The sequence below is a fragment of the Glandiceps talaboti genome, chromosome 7, assembly GCF_964340395.1.
Source record: "Glandiceps talaboti chromosome 7, keGlaTala1.1, whole genome shotgun sequence".
In the NCBI taxonomy this organism is placed as follows: domain Eukaryota; kingdom Metazoa; phylum Hemichordata; class Enteropneusta; family Spengelidae; genus Glandiceps; species Glandiceps talaboti.
The window spans coordinates 23,231,512-23,255,224 of record NC_135555.1 but is presented as its reverse complement, the minus strand read 5'-3'; the positions used below and the strand labels follow the sequence as shown (position 1 = coordinate 23,255,224).

At 34.5% G+C, this 23,713-nt stretch overlaps 1 protein-coding gene across 1 annotated transcript in view; it reads right to left on the bottom strand.

Moving 5' to 3' along the window:
• LOC144438112 (glycine receptor subunit alpha-2-like) overlaps positions 1-21,953 on the bottom strand; it is a 43,006-nt gene extending 21,053 nt beyond the window's left edge. Inside the window, exons 1-5 of the mRNA XM_078127141.1 lie at positions 21,871-21,953; positions 21,426-21,523; positions 20,127-20,197; positions 9,115-9,332; positions 1,877-1,959 (exon numbers count right to left, since the gene is read on the bottom strand). Of these exons, the coding sequence (XP_077983267.1) occupies positions 1,877-1,959; positions 9,115-9,332; positions 20,127-20,197; positions 21,426-21,523; positions 21,871-21,953 (553 nt within the window). The remainder of the gene's footprint in view (positions 1-1,876; positions 1,960-9,114; positions 9,333-20,126; positions 20,198-21,425; positions 21,524-21,870) is intronic.
• Positions 21,954-23,713: the final 1,760 nt, after the last annotated feature.

Here is a 23,713-nt window from a genome sequence, read left to right as displayed (position 1 = left end):
TATATATCCTTATAACAAATACATTGTATATGCTTAAGAGAAATGTCAAAATGGGACATGTAATCGTTATCCTCTTTAGCAGTAATCCTTTATAACGAGCACGTGGTATTAAATGCTAATGTAAAAACAATTTTAAATCTATATTGAGTAATTTGTGTCTAGGATAATATAGATGTCATAACCTTCACGATAAAGTAGCATGTTACACGTGACAGTTAGGGGTAAAGTTTCCCAATTATCTCTAGAAAATCTCACTCTAGTGATGTTTCAATAAATAGTTTATTAGTTTTAATTACTTTCCAAAAACTTTTTATCCCTCACTTCTAGTTCCTTGATGAAGCATGTGTTTGTCATATTTGGATACGTATGCTTAAATTGCCTTGCAGAGTTATTAAGGTCGAATAGTTAGTAGAGTAGCAGGCTTAAAATCTGCAAGTTGCTGACGTATTTTCTAAATGGCTAAAATCATTGTGCGCGAGTGTGAGTCACTTAAACTAACTGTATAGTTGGAGACCTGATAGAACAGAGGTTACTCTATGAATGTTTTAATGAGATGCACCTACAGGGTATGAATGTTCTCCGGGGAGTTGAGGAAATATACAAGAGTGTCGTGCCGTTGTTAAGATTTGTATATCTAAGTATACATGTGGTTACACATCATTTTAGTTGCCTAAATTTTCCGACTTGTCAATCAGGGATTTTTTTATAGATTACAAACGTTTACTAGATAGCTAGTTGTCTTCTTCAAATTTCAATTAATGGAATGAAGGTATCATTAAATTTAAAAAGGGGAATACAACCTGAAAACGTCTTATTTGAAGGGGTCAGTGTCAAAAGGGCCCAATGGCGAATTAGCTCTTTTGGAAAAAATAAGAAAATGACAAAGTTATTTTTTCTTTGACTCTGAACCAACTTTAATTAACCCTTTGCTTAGTAGTCCTCTTTCAAAATGAAGGTTGGCCTTTAATGAGATCAGACACCGTTATATTAACTAACTATCAATATGGCTAAAAGCTAAAAATAACACAAACTGGCGTTAGACCCTTATGGAACTAACCCCTTCATTTCACACACACACACACACACACACACACACACACACACACACACACACACACATACACACACACACACACACACATACATACATACATACATACATACATACATACATACATACATACATACATACATACATACACACATAGTCATTCAATATCGTCTAAACCATCTAGGTTATGTATTGCTAAGATCGTACTTCCTAATAAGCAGTTTAGTTTTTCCTATGGAACGAACGGATCGGTACTATCCGAAGCGACACGATATATTCCTGGAAGCAAAACGTTCACTGTAATTGCTAACATGCTCTGAAGACATGAGGACTGACTTCGAAGTTGTGTCATCCCGTCAATAATAGATTAAAGATCCTTTAAAATCACCTTTTGATATTAATTGATGGTTATTAATGACAGTCATTATAGAATGACCCAGATAGAATTTACATTTTGAAAGCGCAAATAGATTTATGCGCATTAAATGGTACACAAGTGTCAACTTATTCCTCTTAATTCAGACATTTCCTCAGGCCATTTTAATCGTTTAATTTATATTTATTAAAAAGTCGAAAGCAATTTACTTTTATAATTAAATACCATGATGTGTAAATCATTCTGTATTCAACATGTAACATTGATGGACTGTAATTCGACGCAACACCTTGTATCGTGATTAAAATCTAGTTTTAATGTTTTAAGACCTGACAAATTAGGCCACCTCTTCGACGACCTGTTTTTAAATTTACATAATATATATTGATATGTCGTGACATGTGGCAATCTTTGAATTTGTTGCAAACAAAAGTTAAAAGAAAACTTACAGCTTTCCAGGAGCATTTCACAAATCTGCAGATCCATAGGGTAATTTTGTAGATTCATATAACAAGCCAGGGTTAGAGTCAGTCTGTAATGGAAAAGTGTGAGATCATTTGTACATCAAGGGATGTGGCATTTATAGTTCATTCTACATTTTAAAACGATAATGTCAATTTAAGGTGCATGTTCAATGGTCTTGAGTTGAGACATAATAACTGGTTGTGTGAATGACGTTTCAGTGGTCTTGAGTTGAGACATAATAACTGGTTGTGTGAATGACGTTTCAGGCTGAAAAGAGTAAACATTAAGTGTCATGAGTAAAGTATCATTGTATCACATACAATTGAAGGTAGTAAATCTGAAATGGAACGTCGTCTACCTTGCCAAAAATCTTACAAAGGTTTCCAAATTTTTCCTTGCTTGGGTTAATCTTATTTTATCATATCTAAAGCATTCATTCACATTGTAACAAGGTATACTGCAATGAACATTACAAACAGCAGTAATCAGTGTGTGACAACCTCCTAATGGTATGAATTGCCAAGAAATTGTAGCAACAGGAATGAGATATGTCTGGTACAGCACACAGGACAAGCCACACAGGACATGTGCAAGTGAATGGCTTCATAGCTGTGGAAAGCCTATTGTAAGCCTGTAACAGGCATGTGGGATTTAGCTGTGTATTACGCTTAAATGTCTTGCCGTACGATAGCTTTAATATTGTTTGTAAAATTTTGTCGGACCAGGTGATGAAATGAAGCCTTTATTGACTTTAATATTGAATATGATTATCAATTATTGTACATGTACTGTTCAATTCAACATAAACGGAAATTGTATACGAAGTAGCAATAAGAGGGTTTATTCAGGATATAACAAAATATATGTTGTAGAGATAACTGAAACTATTGTTTATCTTCATTAAGTTAATGATATTCTTGACTTAGAATCTAAAAAGATTGAGGATATGATTAGCAGATGTACATTATTGAATAAACGGGATGCTCATCACATGAATTGAGATAACACATTAATTCTAGATGAGATTAGGCCCAAATATTAGAAGAACTTCAACATTACCAATATAAAATTAATGAATCCATATGTTATGCAAACTAATGTATGTATTATGAATCATCATGTTTTCACGATATAGAATTTTGTGCCAAATCTGGCGTCATGTTTGACGCCCGGGGCAATATTGTCACATGTAAAATAATGGGGATTTTAAAGTGTTGGTGAGGATTATGTAGAAAATCTTTATATTTCTATTTCTGTAATATGTATATTAGACAATGCAGTGGTATTTGTAAAAAGTACAATTATCATGGTGAAATGAAAAGATATGGTAAAGTCCTATAAGGTGTTTGATTATCTGTGTATTTCTGTACATTTCTGTACCATTTTGTCTGACTGACTGGAAACGAAATATTTATAAATTTGAACAACAAATATGTACCATCATTCGAAAATATCATAGTTATGTCTTATATAGTGACAATTATTTCACACGCCAATTCACTCAAGTCTTTCCTTAAATTCGAATATTGCGTTGTTTATTTCTCAGGCTTCAGGTCCATATAACAAGGGGAAAATGTGAATGTACAAATACAAAAACTATCACAAAACAAAGCTGCAAACAGAGGAGAGAAAAATATATCTCTCTTTTGCGTCCATTGAAGAATGTCCCCAGAACCAATTGAACTTTGATGAGCGTTCTTGCTGCATAATGAGGTTGGTCGATTGCTTTACCATTGGCATACTTGTATTACTCTATGACATTTGAAATGGTCACTGAAGAAATAAAAACTATTTCCAAGGGCAAAATTACTGTTATACTATTTTTAGATTCTCGGTACATAATCGTTTCATTAGCTCTGTTTATAGAATACCTAATTCCACATTGGAGTTTCAGGGACTAAATAAACAGTGTTTTCCTCCACTGTTTGAGAATAATTGCATTCTAAATTGATCGTTGATGGTTATATTTCTTTTTCAAAATCCCTTGAAAGGTATTGCAAATGTCATTGAATCATTAATCATTCATAAATAACCCACTTGAACGAGAAAGACAATCTGTTACCATAGATCGTCCGTAACTAATGGTCATTTGTGACACTATAGATTTGTTTTTAGGACATGGTATATGACAAAAGATCATTAATAACAAGTCTTTTGATACTAATATGTTTGTACTGTTTTCTTAAAGTCAATATATATAAGCCAGTCTATGCTGGGCGACATATAATATTATTTGTTTTCTACTGGCGAGTAAAGATTTATTAGGACGATTATGATACAGAAAATTACAATTTTGTAATGTGTTTTCTACAGGGAATGTTGACTAACGATTATTAGTGCTCAGTCAGATTTTTCTATAGTTATAAGGATCTACTGTAAATGGAATTTTTCCCCAGGAATAGCACTTATGTATTTCATTTCTCTTCACACTTTACTATAATGGGGTTGATATCATCTTGTTTTATTTTCACTACTGAGTACTTAGTAATTTGTCTTGGATAACGAGGTTTGGAAATAATAATGAAAAATATAATATGCACCTTTTTTGCCAATTCCCAAACAATACCTGTTCTTTTCTATTTGTTCCCCTATTACTATAGCCTGAATAAGGAGAATTTGAACTAAAACAGGAGCTCGCGCATACCATTTTGAGAGAAACTGTTTCAACTTGCAGATGACAAACATTACATGCTATGAAATTTAAATAATATTGTCTTACATTGTTCATAAATAATTAAAAGAGAAATAAGCTATTTAATACTTGTTAATTCCATTGACATGATTCTTGTTATTACTTTTATTAATTTAAAATTGGAATCATGATTAGATAAAAAAAAAGATACATAAATTGATTTTTAACAGGAACCCATTGTACCTCACAATATTGGTTCATATATATTACATATACGATAGAAAATGATTGATTTTATGGCTACTTATAAAATAAAATCGAAATAACACTTATTTGCACATTTTAAGAAAATTCGGGTCATGGTGCGACTGGTTTCATTTTTTTAAACAAATCAGTTTACGCACCAGTGATATAAGAATCATAACTCTAGACGACACTAACTATGTGTCGGTTTCATGCTGAGGCGTAACAATATCAATCGAATATTCATGTAAACCGGAAGCCAAACAGAACTCCAGGTCTCTCTCATTTGCTAAAATTCAATATATGTCAACTACCTTGTTCAGATTAAAATAGTACAGAGAAACGATTTCATCAACATTCAATTCTTTGCGTCATAAATGACATTGATTGACCACTTTTCGCAATAGATTTTATTTGATGAGCAGCTCAGTAATGCATTATGTAATGCGCCCTGGACGGTTTATCTTTCTGTCTAGTTTACAAACGATTAGATCCATTGATTTTCGTTTGACGTGCTGAAATTGGTCGTCTATCGAAAATCAATTGTGATAACCGTTAAGAGTTTGTAATGCACTTTACACCTCGAGGCATCCTAGTAGTTAGGCTGGGGTTGACGTAAGGGTAAGTAAAAGGTATACGCTGCTCTCATTTTCTTTTCAAACATTATAATTCGATCAAGTTGACGCGCTTACGTCAAAATCAGACAATGCCATCCTTTCCAAAGAAGACGAATGATGGACAGCGATATGACTAAAATATATACAAAATGTACGTCATGATCTCTAACTATTGATTGGGATAATATATGTGTCAATGATATACATACACAATCAGATACATACAGAAACTGGCAAAAATACATATGCAGGAGTACGTACATTCATACACCCATCCCTCCCTCCCTCTCTCCCTCCCTCACTACATACATTGTACATACATACATACATACATACATACATACATACATACATACATACATACATACATACCTTCATTCATACATACATACATACATACATACATACATACATACATACATACATACATACAGGCGCGCGCACACACATACATGTTGTTGTTGTTGTTGTTGTTGCTGTTGTTGTTGTTGTTTTTATTCAAACGTTTACCACTTAGAACACATTGTACAAGTTGATATATTGCTCTTGTTACAAAATGCATTTTTTGCCGTCGGTTGTACATAGTAATTCAGGAATTATTTTGAAGTCAACTGATATTTTTCAAACTTTACGAGCGATAACCCTGAAAGCCCTATCTGAACAGACAGCTATACTTTGCGAGAGGGAGAGAGAACCTTTCGAAACGTTTTTTTGTTTTTGTTTTTGTTTTGTTTTTTTGTTGTTGCCCACACGAGACAATCCTCTGCAGTTTCATATAACAAGGAAATTGTACATCATTATATAATGTACGAGTAGAATTGGACACACGTGTTCACATGTACAACACCCCAGTATCGAGTTTCAGGTTTAAAAGTACGAATGTCACATTGCTTGTTTAATATGTAACAATTGTGCTAAGAGCAATTAGACTTCCAAAATGATATATCAGTTATCTGAAAGCCTTCTTATGCTCACGTGACTTCCAAACTTTTTCATTGAGCTATTTTCGCCACTGTTTAATGAACACAGAAAGAACGTGCATTGCAGAAATAATGTGTAATACTGATAAATTTACTCAATGAATTACCATTTGAATGTTGCAGAAATAAAAATGGCAAATGTTGCTGACAATTTATTTTTCATACCAGAGGCTAACTTGATATTCCAACTTTCAAACGTTTCGATTAATGGTCAATGATGCCAAAAAATTCACTGATGACATTAGGCATCCGTCTTAAATCAACGAATTTTACAAATGTGATACCTACTTTAACTAGGTATAAATATTTGGGAAACCTTTAATGGTATACGTTATACTATCCAGAAGGCTGTCAATCGTAAAGTCCGTTTTCTTTTAGAAACATGTAGACATAAAGATATAGACATAAACATATAGACGCACACACATCTCAAAAAATTCATCGTCCAATTTTGAAATGGAATTTACTTTTTATTAACTAAGCTAGATAATTTTTCCTGGTGTTATTCAACAGTTCCTTAATTCAACTTTAAAATATGAATAATCATCAGTTACTACTGATGGACATTAATCCTGAATAGAATCGTGCTCTCGTTATTTTGTTTAAGCTTACACAAGTGTGTCTCGTACTGCATTTGAATGCACACGGGAAATCAGAATCGTTTTATCTGTCGGTAGTCTGTTCTATACTAACCAGCACATGTTAATCGAGGTCAATAGAATGAACCCTAACATTCATCACAACGACCTGAAAATACGCAAGACATCCATTTGAAACATTTTAAGGTGGGGTCTTTGCAATTGTGGCATGTATGGATTTAAAGAATACGTGGCTTTCAGACAACACACATAATGACACATACACATACACATACACATACACATACACATACACAAACACTAACACACACAAACAAACAAACAAACAAACAAACAAACAAACAAACAAACAAACAAACAAACAAACAAACAAAACAGACAGACAGACAGACAGACAGACAGACAGACAGACAGACAGACAGACAGACAGACAGACAGACAAACAAACAAACAAACAAACAACATAAGGTGACAATGGCATATGCCAAAGAAATTCAATAATGAATGTACAGGGATTCCTAAGAATATTACATTTTCAAACATTGCTTTGTCACGTTATAATAATGTTATACATGTATCAACAAGAAGTATCCTCGAGATATTCCAATACTTTTATGATGGTGTTTGTGTTCAGTTTGACCCTGTCGAACAACGCAGGTTTTCCCCGGTTACTCCGGTTTCCTCCTACTTTTTTAATACAGGGGCTGCTCTTGTGGCAACCATTCAACACATTTTTGGACGAGTAAAGATTATTATATTTATTGTTATGTATATTTCGATGCATGTGAACGAGTACCTAAAACGTGGTGTAAAGAATAGTGGCTAACTATCGTGCCTTTAAAAATTGCAAATACCACTACATTGTACATCGATATCCATTTATCAAACGAGTCTGACTGTTTTAGAGCAAATATCTCTTACACAAGTTACAGTGTTGGCTGTTGGTATAATTATATTTTATATAGTTTGCACTCTTAATGTCTATGACCTCTAATAAGATTGGTGTTGAAGCTAAAGGATCACCCGTGATATTTTAATGTTCGTAGGCGTCCTTAATGGAATAACATTATCAAAACTAATATGAAGCTTTTGAATGAGTGTTATACTTGTTCTGGATAAACATTTGTCTGGTTGCTACACATGATAGCCTACGTAAACTGAAGGAGCTCTTCAAATAAGACGTGGGCAGAAGAGTGTTGTTAAGTCGCGTAATAGCAAAGATGCAATTAATAGCGGGGAAACTTATTAAAGATAACACTCAGTCCAAATGCACTTTACGTAAGTTAAGTTAAAAAGTGTAGATTTATCCCTTCTAAAGTGGAATGTGCACTAAATCAGATTTGGGTCTCTTTAACCTAATTGTATTCCATAAAACCATCACATCCATCTAATTCTACATAGGCCAAAGACACCTCTGTTAAATCCATGACTCTATCCGATGAATTGGCAAAACATGTAAACAGGAGTATATAGGTAGATCCATTTCTCCGCATTTACCTGCCCACCACCCCCCCCCCCCAAAAAAAGGTCTGTCCCATTATCTCCCCTTTACTGGTATAGATTTCCGGATGAAATTTTCCCCTTTGCTTCCATTTATCTGTGGTTGTCTTCCTACTCCTACCGAATCCTGTGCCCACCATATACCATCCCATTCATATTGTGTTGCCATACTATATACTGCATTTTTGAAATTATAATGTGATTGTCATCTTCTACTTTGCTGTTCGCCACGAAACGACAAAAAAGCTATTAACAATTCAAAAGTACGAGAAAAGTAATATCAGTGAAAAAATATCCAGAAGAACAAGTTTAAAGGTTCATGTTTATATTACAACTTTCAGACAGGATCAGTTATCGTATGGTGATCATCCAACTCGTGCATATATAGGGAACGTTGTGATTAAAAAAGGCTAAAAAGATATCGAAGAATACTATTACGCTTAATGGTATTGTCTTGAACTTTGGGTTAAATGTCTTGTTTCACAATCTGATTACTTTGCTATTTCATTTTAGAAACAGGAAGATGCAATTTCAGTCACACAACTGATATGGCCTCTATGGCACCTATCGCCTAATTAGGCATCACTATTCCACTATTAATAACACATTCATTAACAAATAAGTTGACAAAATGATCAGTTTTCCACGTACCTCATACTGTACAAGACATCGCCATTGGGGGATATTCGGAGAAGCTTGTTATCAACGGTAATGGAATGAAATTTTCCATCTTTCTCGTTAATGAAATAGAGATCAGGAACCCATATCTTGTCAAGCAGCTTGTTATTTAAGGCGATCGTGGTAGTTCCATTGAAGGAAAGTCGGGGATCATTCCATCTTTGTCTCATGAAGAAAGTTGCTCCATAATCCTGAAATGAAAAATAAAATGGCCTTAAGTGTATTATATGAATTAAATTGCGTCATGTTTATTATCATTATAAACTTTTAAAGGATACATTCCAATCGCTACAACAACCTTCAGGTTGTTATTTATTTAAGTGTTTCCTTTGAAAGATGTATTTTTCTATCAATACTTCCAGCTGGGTTAGGCTACAAAATAGGAATTCGAAGCGGTCTTTTTGTTATTCAACTTCTTTAAATAAATTATAATAAACTTAAATAATGTATTCTCAATGTAGCAGATAGTAATAAAGAAATTTGTTAGATGTAAGGTTAAAGGTTTAATTTGTACGGAGATTGTAATTTATAAGAAGCAAAACAACACGCGTGTACATGTATCTCTTCAAAACCGATTGCTTAAGCACATGTTCAGGCATGTTTTCAAAGTGCGACGCGGCAAAGCAGTTGATTACAATGAATATTGTGTCTGTATATAGTCATGGATATTTATATATCGAAATCCACTGTACGTATGACTGCAAATATCACTCGAAGATCTGATTTCAAGGAGAAGCTGATGTATTATCAACCTACTGTTGACTTGTAAAATAATATGTACTATCACGGTTTTTTTTGTAAAACACAACGCAAAATCATACAACTGGGAGATTGGCTAATTTTCGAAGCTGAACTTATCTTGAATCTGAATCAAGATCACGACTCCATTGTGTACTGTCAAACTGCAATTTCCCCATTTCCAACGGGAATTCTACAACTGGAGATTAGCTATATAACCTAGACTTAGTCATCTTTCAGATTCGTGTGCCATGAAGCGAAACCGACAGCGACGATTAGGCCTAGCATGACGCATGTTAGGCGGGAACAATGGAAAGATCCTTCTTGTAATCAGATAGAAGTATATAATATTCGGTTTATGCAGACAGAAACAAGATCAGACCTAATCCTAATTTGAGTTAATTTGTTCAAACAAGGCAAATGAGACGAAGGCTAATTCCATTGTCAAGAAATGTCATAAGGGTCTCTGACATGCACTGGCACAAAAAGTTGAAATCTTTAAAACAAATGATAAACGTCTGACGTTCTGAGTATCATTATTGTCATTTCTAATATTTTCCACGTCTTAAAGATATAATTATATTTTGTCAAACTACTCAATGGTCAAAAGAGTTCCGCTGATCATTAAAAAGTCATTCCATAACCTTTGACCATCGAAAATGTCTGACAGGAAATTAATCAAAATTGGCAATAGGAAATGTAATCGCTTAATGAATAAATCTAAATGTACTCAATCGAAAATTAGATATAGTCACGTACAAGTCACAGCTAATTACAGACTGACTGGAATTCGGAAATGTCGATTAACTCAAAATTCATTTTATACTGACAGTTTACCTATTTGTGTGTTTTATGATAATAAAGCTTATTAAATGGCAGTCAAATATACTTGCTTAAAGTAAATACATGTGAAATATTAGGGGGGGAACGAATAAATTGTATTTAAAAACGGGATTTCGGTAAACGTACATTCTGACAACAATGAACACCAAACAGACTAAATAATATGTAAAGCAATGCGATCTTTAAGAGAATATTTCACACAAAAATAAGTCTTATTTCATCAAATCCCTCCAAATGAAACTTAAAATCTTGAGTACTAGTAACAACGCGATTAGTATTAGAAAACATGTTGACAAAGTAGATATGCATTTGGGGGGATAGATTGCTACCGTACGTCAGGTATCTTAGTAATATGTTTAAATTTCCTGTGCAAATCCAACGCCGTTTAAAACTCATTTGAACAACTTCGTGAATGAACCCCGTCGATGTCATCCATGTCCTCGAAATGGGTTAAACCTGACTGACACATAAATGAGGTACACAACGTGAAGGAGTTGGTATGTATGTAGTAATTACAAATAAATGTAATTTAATCAACGTATAATCGATTAAAAGGTTTCCTTGTCATAACACTTGAAATTTGATAATCCTCTTCTGTCGATTTACACTTTATCGATCTATTTATTATATAATTGCAATCAGTGCAGCTAGTTAACTTGATTAATTATTACATACACCTTTAGGTTCAATAAACCGTGAATAATATGGTAACTTCTACATTTCAGCTTTTACTCTATAAGACCAGTGGGTTCATACGTCAGGTGAAATAATATCCGCTGATGCATTTTTTCCTAAAATGGAAGTTTTCATTTCTAACATGAAACATTTTGTGTTTGGCCCAATACTAGTTTAATATCTCTATGTTTCAGAATATAAAGTCCCAAGAGAGCTTAATGTCCAGAGACTGTGAATGAATCTTTCCAGTGAAAGAAACTCTCATTAAATATTCAGTAAAATTGTGTCTTATTCATGACCAACATCTATTATATCAGCTGGGGTAAACGGTTGACTTTGTAGAGTCTGTTTATAGGATAATATAGATATATCCTAAAAGGCCATTGCGTGGCATGATGCTCATTAAAGAACGACATCATCTTGTCTCAGAATTGTTAATTGACTGTAGACCGATTTCCTCGTAGTTTTGATATTTAGATCGTTCCAATCTAATGAGCGAAAATCGTTGTGTGATCAAACATACTACAACACACAAGCCAGGTTTAAAGCGTTCGAACAAAAATATTTCTTGCTATACTCTTGTTGTACAAATCGCGTCTACGTCATTGGTTTTTGCGATGTTAAAAATACGAGTCAAAACGTTCCTAATCATCTTATTTTTTATAAATTATCCTTCAAAAGGTATACTTGTATTATTTCCCAACATTTCCTTCATTCAACCGTAAACATTCACGTGATCACATGTTTTGTTACTAGTACGAGTCGCTAGACGAGACGGGTCCCCCTAAGGTCACTCGTATTTTCTTTGGCTGACCACTGAATATTATCTTCAAAATACTGGGATACTAGCTTGGTCATCGTGATACATCAATCTAAATAAAATATAATCAATATATTTGCCACCATCACATATTAATGTGTCAGACGATTATACAGTGTTATAAATATTTCACCCTACCCTTACATTGTCTGCTGTACTTTCCCATAGTTCGTTCTTTGCATTTAGCTTACAGCTATGTTCATTCACATAATAACCTAGTAGATGGGCATAAAGGCGTTTGCTTTATATAAAAAAAAATCCCAAAATTAGCTACGAAACCAAAAATAAAACAAAAAAATGAACCATGAAAGCAAAAGGTAATGTTATGAATAATCATGTAATGTTTTGTACGTGCTGAGAAAACACGCTGATCGCCAATGTTTACAATATATAGATAAATGATGCCCCAGACATTATTATGTCTTGTGGAACACATTTAAAGTTTTATTGGGTAATATTTTTTGACCTGTCAACACAAACTATAAAAATGAAACAATTTATGGTACACAAAGATGGTATACATGGTCGAATAGCTTAAGGAAATGTAACGTGACATCAAACACCATGGGAGAACATAAACATTGATATATAAAAAAGCTGGCAAATTCTTGCTCGCACATCCGAATAGCTTAGTAATAAATCTCATCTGACTCTAAACATCTCTGTTGAAAGTTCACTTAAATTTGCACAGCATAAAATGAAGCTAGTCGGCAAAAAGAGTAACCATCATGTGTTTATCACGTTTTATGTTGATTTTAGTATATTCTGAAGAAACGTCATGAATAACCACATCATTAATAACACTCAAATCGATTAGTACCTATCTATCTATGATATACCCCGCAGATGTGTCCAAATAGATACCTATCCAACACACAAACAAACAAACAAACAAACAAACAAACAAACAAACAAACACATACATACATACATACATACATACATACATACATACATACATACATACAGCATACATGCATACATACATACATACATACATACATACATACATACATACATACATACATACACACACACACACATACATACACACATACATACATACATACATACATACATACATACATACATACATACATACATACATACGAACGAACGTGGGTGGATGTGACTGTGACTACAAGTCTTGCAAGAGAGTGTGACATGCTCGACTTCGGTAAATTATAGACAGGATGCTTCTGATAATAGCGATCGCAATAATCGCCGAGCCTTCATCGTAGTTCACCATGTTTCTGATTGAATCCGTCGATTTATTCGCTTTCCTAATAACTATTTTGATGCATAACAGATTTAATGACACTTTCCTTCATCGTCCAATACAAAACTTTTTCAATCACTTGCTTAACCAACTGGAAAATCATATATTACAGAAGTGAACAAGGCAGACGTCCTCGTGAGACCCTTTTCTGATCAAATGAATTAGTTAGGCGTCAAAGCAAGGGGTTACGGTTGGTTTGCGTTATATTCTTTTTAAAATCACATTTAAAATAATAAAACTGCTGTCCAGTGTCATTTGTTAACATATGTTACTGGTCTGCCTGAATTGCTGCCTGTTACCTACGCCAGACGTGGAATCGTAATAGTTTCTACATCAACATATCGACATCAGTCTTTAAAATTGACATAAAAGACACAGTTCACTGGTTTAGAAGAATTGTCTAGTTCAAATATGATATATCATCAAATGTGTTTATATCGCCTCTAGTTTGAAATACGTGATTTTGCGTACTGTTGTCCAGACCTTGACACTGAATCTTAGAGGACATTTCTCCTGGTTTAGTTTGAATTGGATGATCAGTTCCACTCAATCAATTATATTATGCACATATGTTCCTTCCGTTTTCATTAGAAGCATTTAATAAGAAATAATCAAATTGTACAAAGAATAGATTGCTAACAAGTATTAACAATTTGAAAACGACAATGAAATATTTTAATATCAGAGAAATGTATATCATGTATTGTTGTTGTTCAAAAGAAACGTCTTGAAGTGTGTACAATGTAGTACGTTTTATAACAAATCACGTTAAGATCCTTGTCATTCAGACAAGTAGTTCACATGTTGTTGAGAGATTTCAACTTTTAATTCAACAGAACCGAGCTTTTGTCATTTTAATCAAGACCATACAACATAATGTCAAATCTATAAATGGCTTAACGAATAGTTTCTTTTCCAAAGCATTATTGTCCCTGCCTATCGTGACCAAACGAATACTATGCGCATTACTGTAACTTGATTTGAATTAAGGACATCCTGTACTTCTTTCAATTTCCATGAATGCTTACTCCTCGCATAGGTTTTAAAGATAAGTCGACACAGCCCATATTCTAAAGAATATGTTATTAGATTACCTATGGTAAAATAAACATATCGTGTCGTTTATTATTTTCTCCAGGAACAAATTTGTAAAACGCACTTTTAGCACTCAAGCAGGACAACGAAGCATATATTGCTTTTGTCTCCACCCAATACACCAATTGTGCGTATTACTGACGGTGTGCTTAAACACTGCATGAATTTCTATATATATACACTATCTTATTCAGCGTTGAGTGAAATAAGAGTATGTAAGATGCTTGTAGGACATATTTAAAGGTATGAACTTAATCCACAGTTAATATGGTTCTAGTTATCTTGGTGTCATATTAACGTACATAGGCAAGAAATACTGTCAGACAATGACAAAAAAGATTGGTATTTCGATATTATTCCCCAATATTGTCTTTGCTCATATTAGGTAATACGACTGAGGAACCTTTTAGCTACGAGTTCAAGATAAGTATATTTTATGGTTGAATGAAGCAAAAAAGGGGAGAATAATTTAACAATTATATCTCTGCAAGGTGGGCGAAACAATTGGCGATGACGAACGTCTTGATTCGTTGTCTGAGCGGGCACCACAAAAGCAATGGCGTGGACGTACGTTGTCGTGACGTTCAACAACGACCAGAAAATTATTCTTGTTTCCTGCCAGAAAAGGTAAAAATTGGCGTGCGCACTTTATGCGCACGTGATGATAATGAATGACATGTCATGTATTATCATATCAATAAAATATGCATAAAAGCAATAACATTATTTGCTACGGTAACCGTATCTATTTAACACAATATAACTATCGTTGTATATGCTACACTAATAAGATGATTCTTAAGATCTAAAGACTGACGCACTAATCTGGCTTAGGAATACCGTATTGTAAGTGGACAAAACACTGCTATAAATTTACAACTTCTACTAATCTGTCGTCCGAACATGGTTTTTCATCAGGAAAAAGGCGTTTACTTCCTACCCTGACCTGCACTCGTTTTATCATACCCATCATTATCTTTCCGTCCTCCATGCAACTCTAAATGGAGCTTGTCTATGGTTATCCTTTCAGGTTTTTAACGACTTCGATACTTAGTTTTTAATATTTTAGTGTCTGTGTCTGCATTATTTATGTTTGACATAACTTTCGAATGTCATAATTTATTCTGACTGCCTTCTCAGACATCACCTGCGTGAGTTCGCATGTAAACAAACTAAGATGAAGATCACACACCCACCTCCATAACCTTCGGTCGTGTCCATGTCACATTTGCTTAACCCAGCAAAGGTAATGTTCAAACTGGTGATGAACCTATCAAAGAAGGTGACTCTGTTTGATATATGACGGGTTAGATGAATTGCCATCCTTTGTTTAACTGTCGTGGGTTTTTTCAGATAAAGCCATAAGGCCCATATCCAGTTCAAGGTTAAATACCCTTCGATACATTTTATGGAAAGGTACTCTCTTGGTAGATGATTTATATGTTTTAACATGTACTAAACTATAAAGTGTCATTGCGGGGTTCATTTTAATATCAAACATTTAAAAATGAATATCATATCTCTAGTATTAACATATCCTTGGGCCAGATACAATAGGCGTTATATATATGATTGCTTTTAGTGTTAAAAAGAACGCATAATACGCGAAATAAGTTATGGGTGATTCGTGTTATCACATATCTCATCCACCTGAAATACCACAGGGAAAGACAAATCGTACTATAATTGTATTTAACAAGCATAATAACTTGACAGACAGTTGTTACATCCAAGCCTAATATAATGAAACTGTTCATAAACTTCGAAAATTTCATCAGAGATGCTTGTTTATAAAACATTGTTTTAACAATCACTTGTGTCGTCAAATATAAAATTATACAGTGTTTGAACAGATAGCAACACAGGTTGTTGTAGTTTTCATGGATTAAAATACTGTCATTTGTTCAAGAAATAAAATCTACACCATAATATCCGCGATTCATTGACAACTGCAGAATTGTTACACTTAATACAGAAGAGTGGCACATCGGAAATCATCATCACAATGTCCTCGCTTTAGTACGTGACAAACTGAAACACTTCTTGTACTATCAGTGATCAACAACACTCATGCATATGAAGCGAGCTATTTTCAAATCGTATTTTCCATCATTTAATTGCGCTGATCATAAATTAATTGCCTTTTCAGCAATATCACTCTCTGTTAGCACAATTACAATGACTTCTAAGTCAGTCCTCGTTTATTTATGGTGAACACATCATTAGACAGGGAGAGTAGAAACAATTGCAATGTAAATATAGTTGACAATTGTAATCACGTTCACACTCTCCAAGTCAATCAGTTCCCACCACCTTTGGGTATTAGATGATGAAACAACAACAATTTATCTTCGCCGTGTGATTTCACACAGCTTATCTTCTCAAACATAACAACGCTCGAATCATACATGATTGCGCTTATGACAAGTTGATGTTGAACGAACGTTTATTGATAAGGTTTAAAAACGAATGCTACTTCGTTTATGTCTTCCCTTAATCTTTTGAACTTTTTTCAATGGATGGAAAAATGAGTTCTAACAATGCAGAGAATGGTCATTAAAATTACAAGTCTATGACATAAAATAGACTGTGGTTGGCTTCTGCCGAATCTATTTTCTAAATTCCTTTTATGTAGTATTTACATAAGTTCGCAACATAATTGTATTTAAAGGCGTGATTTCGGATTTTAGTTAACATTTGAGCTTTCGATTAACAGAAACTACTTCACTTTATGGAAGCCATTAAAATAATGAAACACACTTTCTGATCAATATATGTAATAGCAAAATAATGACAAACCGCAACGTTATAATATACACACAAGACATACTTCCGCGATTTCGTCACAAAGATGATTAACACCTCTTCAATCATAAATGGGAAAGGCTTTTCTAAAAGTACTTACAGTACGTGCAATGCATATACATTCTATCTGCTTAATATGCAAGTTTAATAAAAATCAAAAATGACGAACGTCTGGTTTGTTTTATTTGCAGTATTTCTTAGTGAAATACAGTGATTTAAGTGACAAGAGATCCGACGTGTAAACCCAGACTTGTCAACATTGGGTTCCTGCATGCTATAGTTCAGTATATTAGGCAAGGCGTAATTATATATGAAAGAAGAGCTAGGCAAATCAATTAAGATGGCTGCCACAATGTATCTGCTTTATATCGAATACAGCTGCATGCTTTGAGGATAGATTAGACTTCGCAATGAATTGCAGTGTAAGATATATATTCCCTAGACGCATTCCCCGACCAAGGCTATCAGAATATCGAGTGTGTACACACAGTGCACGTGTTGTTGGTGAATCATTCATACACTTCAAAACTGTGAATCATAAATACGTATCATAGTCATTTTTGTTATGTTGAAATTACACATGCGTCAGAAAAAAGTTTACGCGACCAATGATTATTTTATTCAAAAACTTACAATTGTCAAATTGTATTGAAAATTTCCTATCAATAAAACGTTGGCATACTTTCGGTATTAAAAACTTACGCATGAATCAGTTTTAAATATAATGCGAATTGTAGCGTAGTGTGCATAATTTTTTGTTCTTTGTAGACACAATGTTAATGCTATCCGGATACCTGGTTTGAGATATCAGCATCACGTTAACAAGTTATCCTTATATTATCCATTGTCTGGCTTGTTTAGTCGATTAATTAGAACCCACCTAAAACGTATGATTATCTCAACCATTAGTGATACAAAGAGTAAAGGTTTGTCCGCTCTGCTAATGACTTAATAAGTATTGATTCCCCTTTGAAATAATGATTACATAGGTTTATTAATTAGAATGCGATCGACGTGTCTCCAGCTTATAATCGCGTTTACAATTAAACAGTGTTGCCAAAACATATCAATTTTCCCCATGTACGTGTACATCATTAGATTTTAATAGTCTACCTCGCGAACAAATACCCATTAATGATTAAGTACAAACACAGCCATGACATGACACCAAGTGACTGCTATATCACTCTAAGCATTTGATTTGCGATGTCAAACAAATATACAACACTCTGTCCCTATATAAACACACAACTCGAATTCAAAGCATAGCCCAAATGACACCAATTTCTTCAAACATCAAGTTGTAAGTGTATGATTTATTGAGATGTGGTCATGCTGTTTTGTTCATTACAGGGGGGGGGGGGGGTTGCTAGCCATAAGAAATGGAGTTAAGTGTCTGGTTAAATAGAATAGGCGATAACGAATGTATTAATCGTAAAAGGACTGGTCTTTACAATAAGGTTAAAATCCGTACAATCCGCAAAATGAAATTCACAACATTCTTTTAACGTTACGCTTCGATGTTTGATGATCATGACAATAAATCGACCTCACAGATGAGCTGCGCGCCATATTTCTGCTGAGGGAAAGATCTGATTAATTTCACTAACTAGAAGTGGAATAACAATTTAGTGGCTATTTAAGTTTTATATAATACAATATTCATGACCAGTTCGTCTTTTGTGTTAGCATAATGTTTGATGAGCTCCGAATATACAGCTCGGGATACCTTTTCCGTCCAATATATATAAGGGAAAGTAAACCTTTAGGTCTTTCATTTTCTAGTTAAGTCTTAATTTATTTAGTTTCTTTCTTACCTTATCTTAGCGATGCTTATCGAAGCAAATACTCACATTCCGATTGAAATTACCGTTTCCATCAAATTCAATTTATTATGACTAACAAAACCAAGAATATTAGCAATACTGATTTTGCAACAATAATTACTTTTTAGTTCATTTTACCTCCTTTTAAAAGAACATTAAAATCACATTTAATAAGTCGCATATGAAGAATATGTATTCATGAAATAAATAGCTTGATTAACCTCTGTTATGTGATTCAGCGTTCAATGGACAAATTTAAATTCAATTCGTATATAGAATCTATGACAACCATTAATCCCAAGGAATGAGAAATTCGTGGTAAGTCCATTTCAATATGAGTTGAACAAAATCTAAATTGTATATACATAACTATTCCTAGAACAACGTGACCCCTCTGCACTGTAATCGAGCTGTGTATTTCATGTCACATACAGCTAATCAAATATTAACAGACACTGGCTTCTACGGAGACATTAAGTACGTGTATCTTTCCGAGGAGGTGAAAATATACAGGATCAATACAACCAGGAACTTGTTGAGTGACAAGGATTAGACGTACTAATCAATACAAATAAGGGTCATCCACCATCTTCAAACTATTGACTGCAGGTATGCGGGATATCGGTGATCGATTTTGACAAGTATATAACGGACTCATAGAGAGAACTACTGTTGTTTCGCCAGCGTGGGAGAGAGTTGTTGTGTGAGTGGCATTTCTTATGCGGTAAGAAAAACATCTTTTGATTGAGTATACAACTATAGAAAACAGACCACCTGAGTTTTAGTAACCCTTAAATAAAGTAAATCCAGCTTTAATTACAAACATGAATGGTCTACAAAATAAGTGCTTTAGAATTCTCAATGATTGAATCCATAACAATATTTACAAAAAAAATATAATTACCATTGTGGTTTCTGTCACCGAATCAAATCCGCTGTATATGTACATATCGCATTCGACGAGCGTCGGAGGACCTAAGGAGTATAAAGAGCAATTGAATATTTAGCTACATGAAAGCACAACAACGAAGAGGAACTGTGTTTGGATGAATAGGCAGCTTAACCAGACATTGGAACAGAATATGCCCAATCATAACTCTGATTTGGCCGGGATAGTAGATAAATTTGCCAATAGTTACACGTATTACGTATTAAAGAAAGTAACGGGGAGGATTTTATACACGTATACATCAATAAATAGTATAGGATTGACAGGGGGTAACAGATAAAAGCCGTACCAGACATAGCGAAAGAAAAGAGCAATCGTAACCACGACAGAGCGTAGATAGCTCAGCTAAATCAATTGATTTCTAACACGCGTCACGTAATAAAACGTGTGATTGTGAATCGCAATAAAGTAAGGTTTTCTTTCACTCCTAACACTGAATGGCGTATGTCGAACACTCAGAAGCATCACAATCGCTTATCTTGCTTTAAGCATAGAGGTAGATTAGACTTTCAGGGTATGTACTTTTAAGTGGAGAGTCTTCTTGAGATGACGGAGGGTTATAATTGATCTGAGAGAAGGTGGGGTTTTTTTCGAATACCTGAATGTATTAATGTGATAACCTTGATTCTAGTTGTGAAATCGTTAATACTCATGATTGAGTGCACGATCAAAAAATAAATCCACAGATTAATGAGGCTTGCAGCTTGTCAAAAGAGATTACCGTATCAAAGATTGTTACCTATTGTTCGTACTGTTGGTTAAGCTTTACTTTGAAACGGAAAGTATGTTAGACATACATTACGTAAGGGTTGGTACTTTGTTGAAAAACATTCACAGGACTACATTTACCTGTGAAATGTTTTACTGGTAGATAATTGAATAGAATGAGTGAGACAACAAAGGTACAATGCTTTCCTAAGAAACACTCAAGGTGCACTTTTTTCTGATTTATTCTCTCAAAAGGCCTTAAACGCAAGCCTAATTTGCCCCGGAAACCGTCAGAAATTTACTTAGTGCAACAAAGACTCGCAGGAGATGGGGACTGTGTGTTTTATGGCCGTACTCAGTGAAATTAATTGCAAACACAAATCCATTAACGACCTCCATGGGAAATAGTTTCCTTGAGGTTCTGAGTTTTGTCATGTTTTGCTTGGAGCATTTTGAAGAGATTGTATTTGTTTAAAGATCTCAAGAACGTCCGTAACTTGAAGGGGCGGTTGTCTATAAAGACAGCAATGCATCTTATGTACGTACCGTTGAAGTTTGGTCTAATTCGAATATCGTATTCATCTAGCAGTTGATCAAGCAATTCCGAGGCTGTACTGTTCAGTGTAGCATGGACAGTTTCTCTCCTGAAATTGATTAACAAGAAATAAAAAAAACAGTCTATCACTAAGTTATTACGTTTGTATTGTATATGAAGCATTTGCTATCATTTCGATAGTATGTATGTGCAAATCGATAACAACATCGCTTGCAGGCAAGGTATGGAGTTGGTTTTCTTACATATATCGAACTGGAGTTTGCAAATTGGCGAAACTGATGGAAATCCGATTTACATAACGATCTAACATGCATTTTGGAATCACTCTTCGAATGCCGTCACTCACCATGCATTACGAGTTTAGTCAACCTGGGTAGTGATATCTGAACAGTCAAAGTACTACAGAGCTACGAAATATTTATTACAGATACTTACCGAGCAGAAGACTCTGTGCAGGAAAAGCTTGCAAGGAGAAATAAGCAAATCGGCAAACGACGGTCCTGTATTGTTATTAACATTTGGTCACTGCTCTCCTTGCGTGATTTTAGCGAAAACGTTTCGATGTAAATTTTCCCTCTCGTCGTCGCCAGCGACAATTTTCTTGAAGCCAAGGGTAAACTGACTACACCCGAAGTTCAAAAAAGCTTTCAACTTGTACCGCTCAAAAATAGGTACGTTAGACACAAAATAATCCACTCCACGTCCAAGAAATCAATTTAGAAGAGTTCAAACATTCTAACGTGTGAAAAATCCTTGCAAATGATTCGAAGATGGTATCACGCGTTCAGCAATGAGTAATTTGCCTGGATGAATATTTTAAGGCTGTGGGTCTGATTGCTACGTCTTGTACTACGAACAGACAGTGTGTTCTGCTATATTCATCAATATCTCCCTTCGCATACGATGGCAGTTGTCATATGCCTTTTCCGCTAGCCAGAGTCTGTACATACCTCAATCATTGTGCGCAGTCTCGTTAAATGGGAGACTCACATGTGCAAACCTAAAGAAAAAAATGAAATGAAGAGTCACGTGGTTGTTATCCAATCCGTGAAAGGGCTGGCTATTGTTACTCTGAGTACACAGACATTTTCCTATATGAACATGTCAAATTCCGAGCATATTCCCGACTTTTACTCCTCGTCAATCTATATCACAGCAACGTCAAACCACTTTGCAGCCAAAAATGAAGAATGCAGTACATTATCAAATCAAAGTGTAATCGAATTTCCATCACAAAATCTCAACGACAGGGTGTTAACATCGTGAAATTGCTATGACAACCCTGATTATTCTCATCTTCTGCGGTGTTTTGCTGAAGAACGGACTTTTGAAATGTCATGAAATCACCTCAATAAATCTAGATGCATTCAACATTTGAAAACACGCCTTTTCCTCCGCTTCACAATTTCGATCACATAAATCATGTAGGAACTCAAAACACGATCACCAATCCTCAAATGCCTTGCAGTATTAGGTAATATACTTTTGTTTTTGTTTTTAAAAAATCAAGTATTGACCACGAACGATAACAACAATGTTACAATCCAAGTTTAAGAGCGAGATTGCATAAATAAGTGTCATGCGCTATATGGGCAATGAAAATGAATCTAACTTAGCTCTGATTATCTCCCTTCAGCTCTAGAGTTATGACTTGAATACGTTGTAAAGAAATTTGTGCTCCACTGAAGACTATAATTCATAGTTTTCTGCTTCATTTACGAAGCCAAGAGATCGCTTCTCCTGTCTAGTCGTGCGTCGGGAATTTGCCTTCAACTGTCTCCATCGGACCTTGTCCTATACAGATTCAAATAAATATGATACTATCTCGCTATACCATGAAGTTTAATTGGGTATTTCTTAAAGAGAGAATGAACGACATCCATGCGTCTACTTATTTTCTACTTTTTTGTCAATAACTATCACGGGATGTACATTCACACAACAGACGGTCTAGAACGTTCGTTCACTAGAATGTTCACTCAAATTCTCACAAACAATTCTGAGGTCCCGGATGTCAGCTTTATGCTAGTCCTTCCCGGCCTGAAGATTAGTAGGTGCAATAAAAATGCAATAGTGTAATGCTACTGATGTTTAAAAGGAAAGTGCAAAGATTGGATAACAATTCTTTTCCTAACGTTCTTCCTGTTAGTATTCTTGCAGGTGTTATTAATTGAATTCATAGCGGAAATAGAAAAGACTAAAAGCTAAAGTATACTTTTTTTTTGAGAAAATAGATGAGATTTAATTAGGGGTTAATGAAAAGAAATGCAGTTATAAC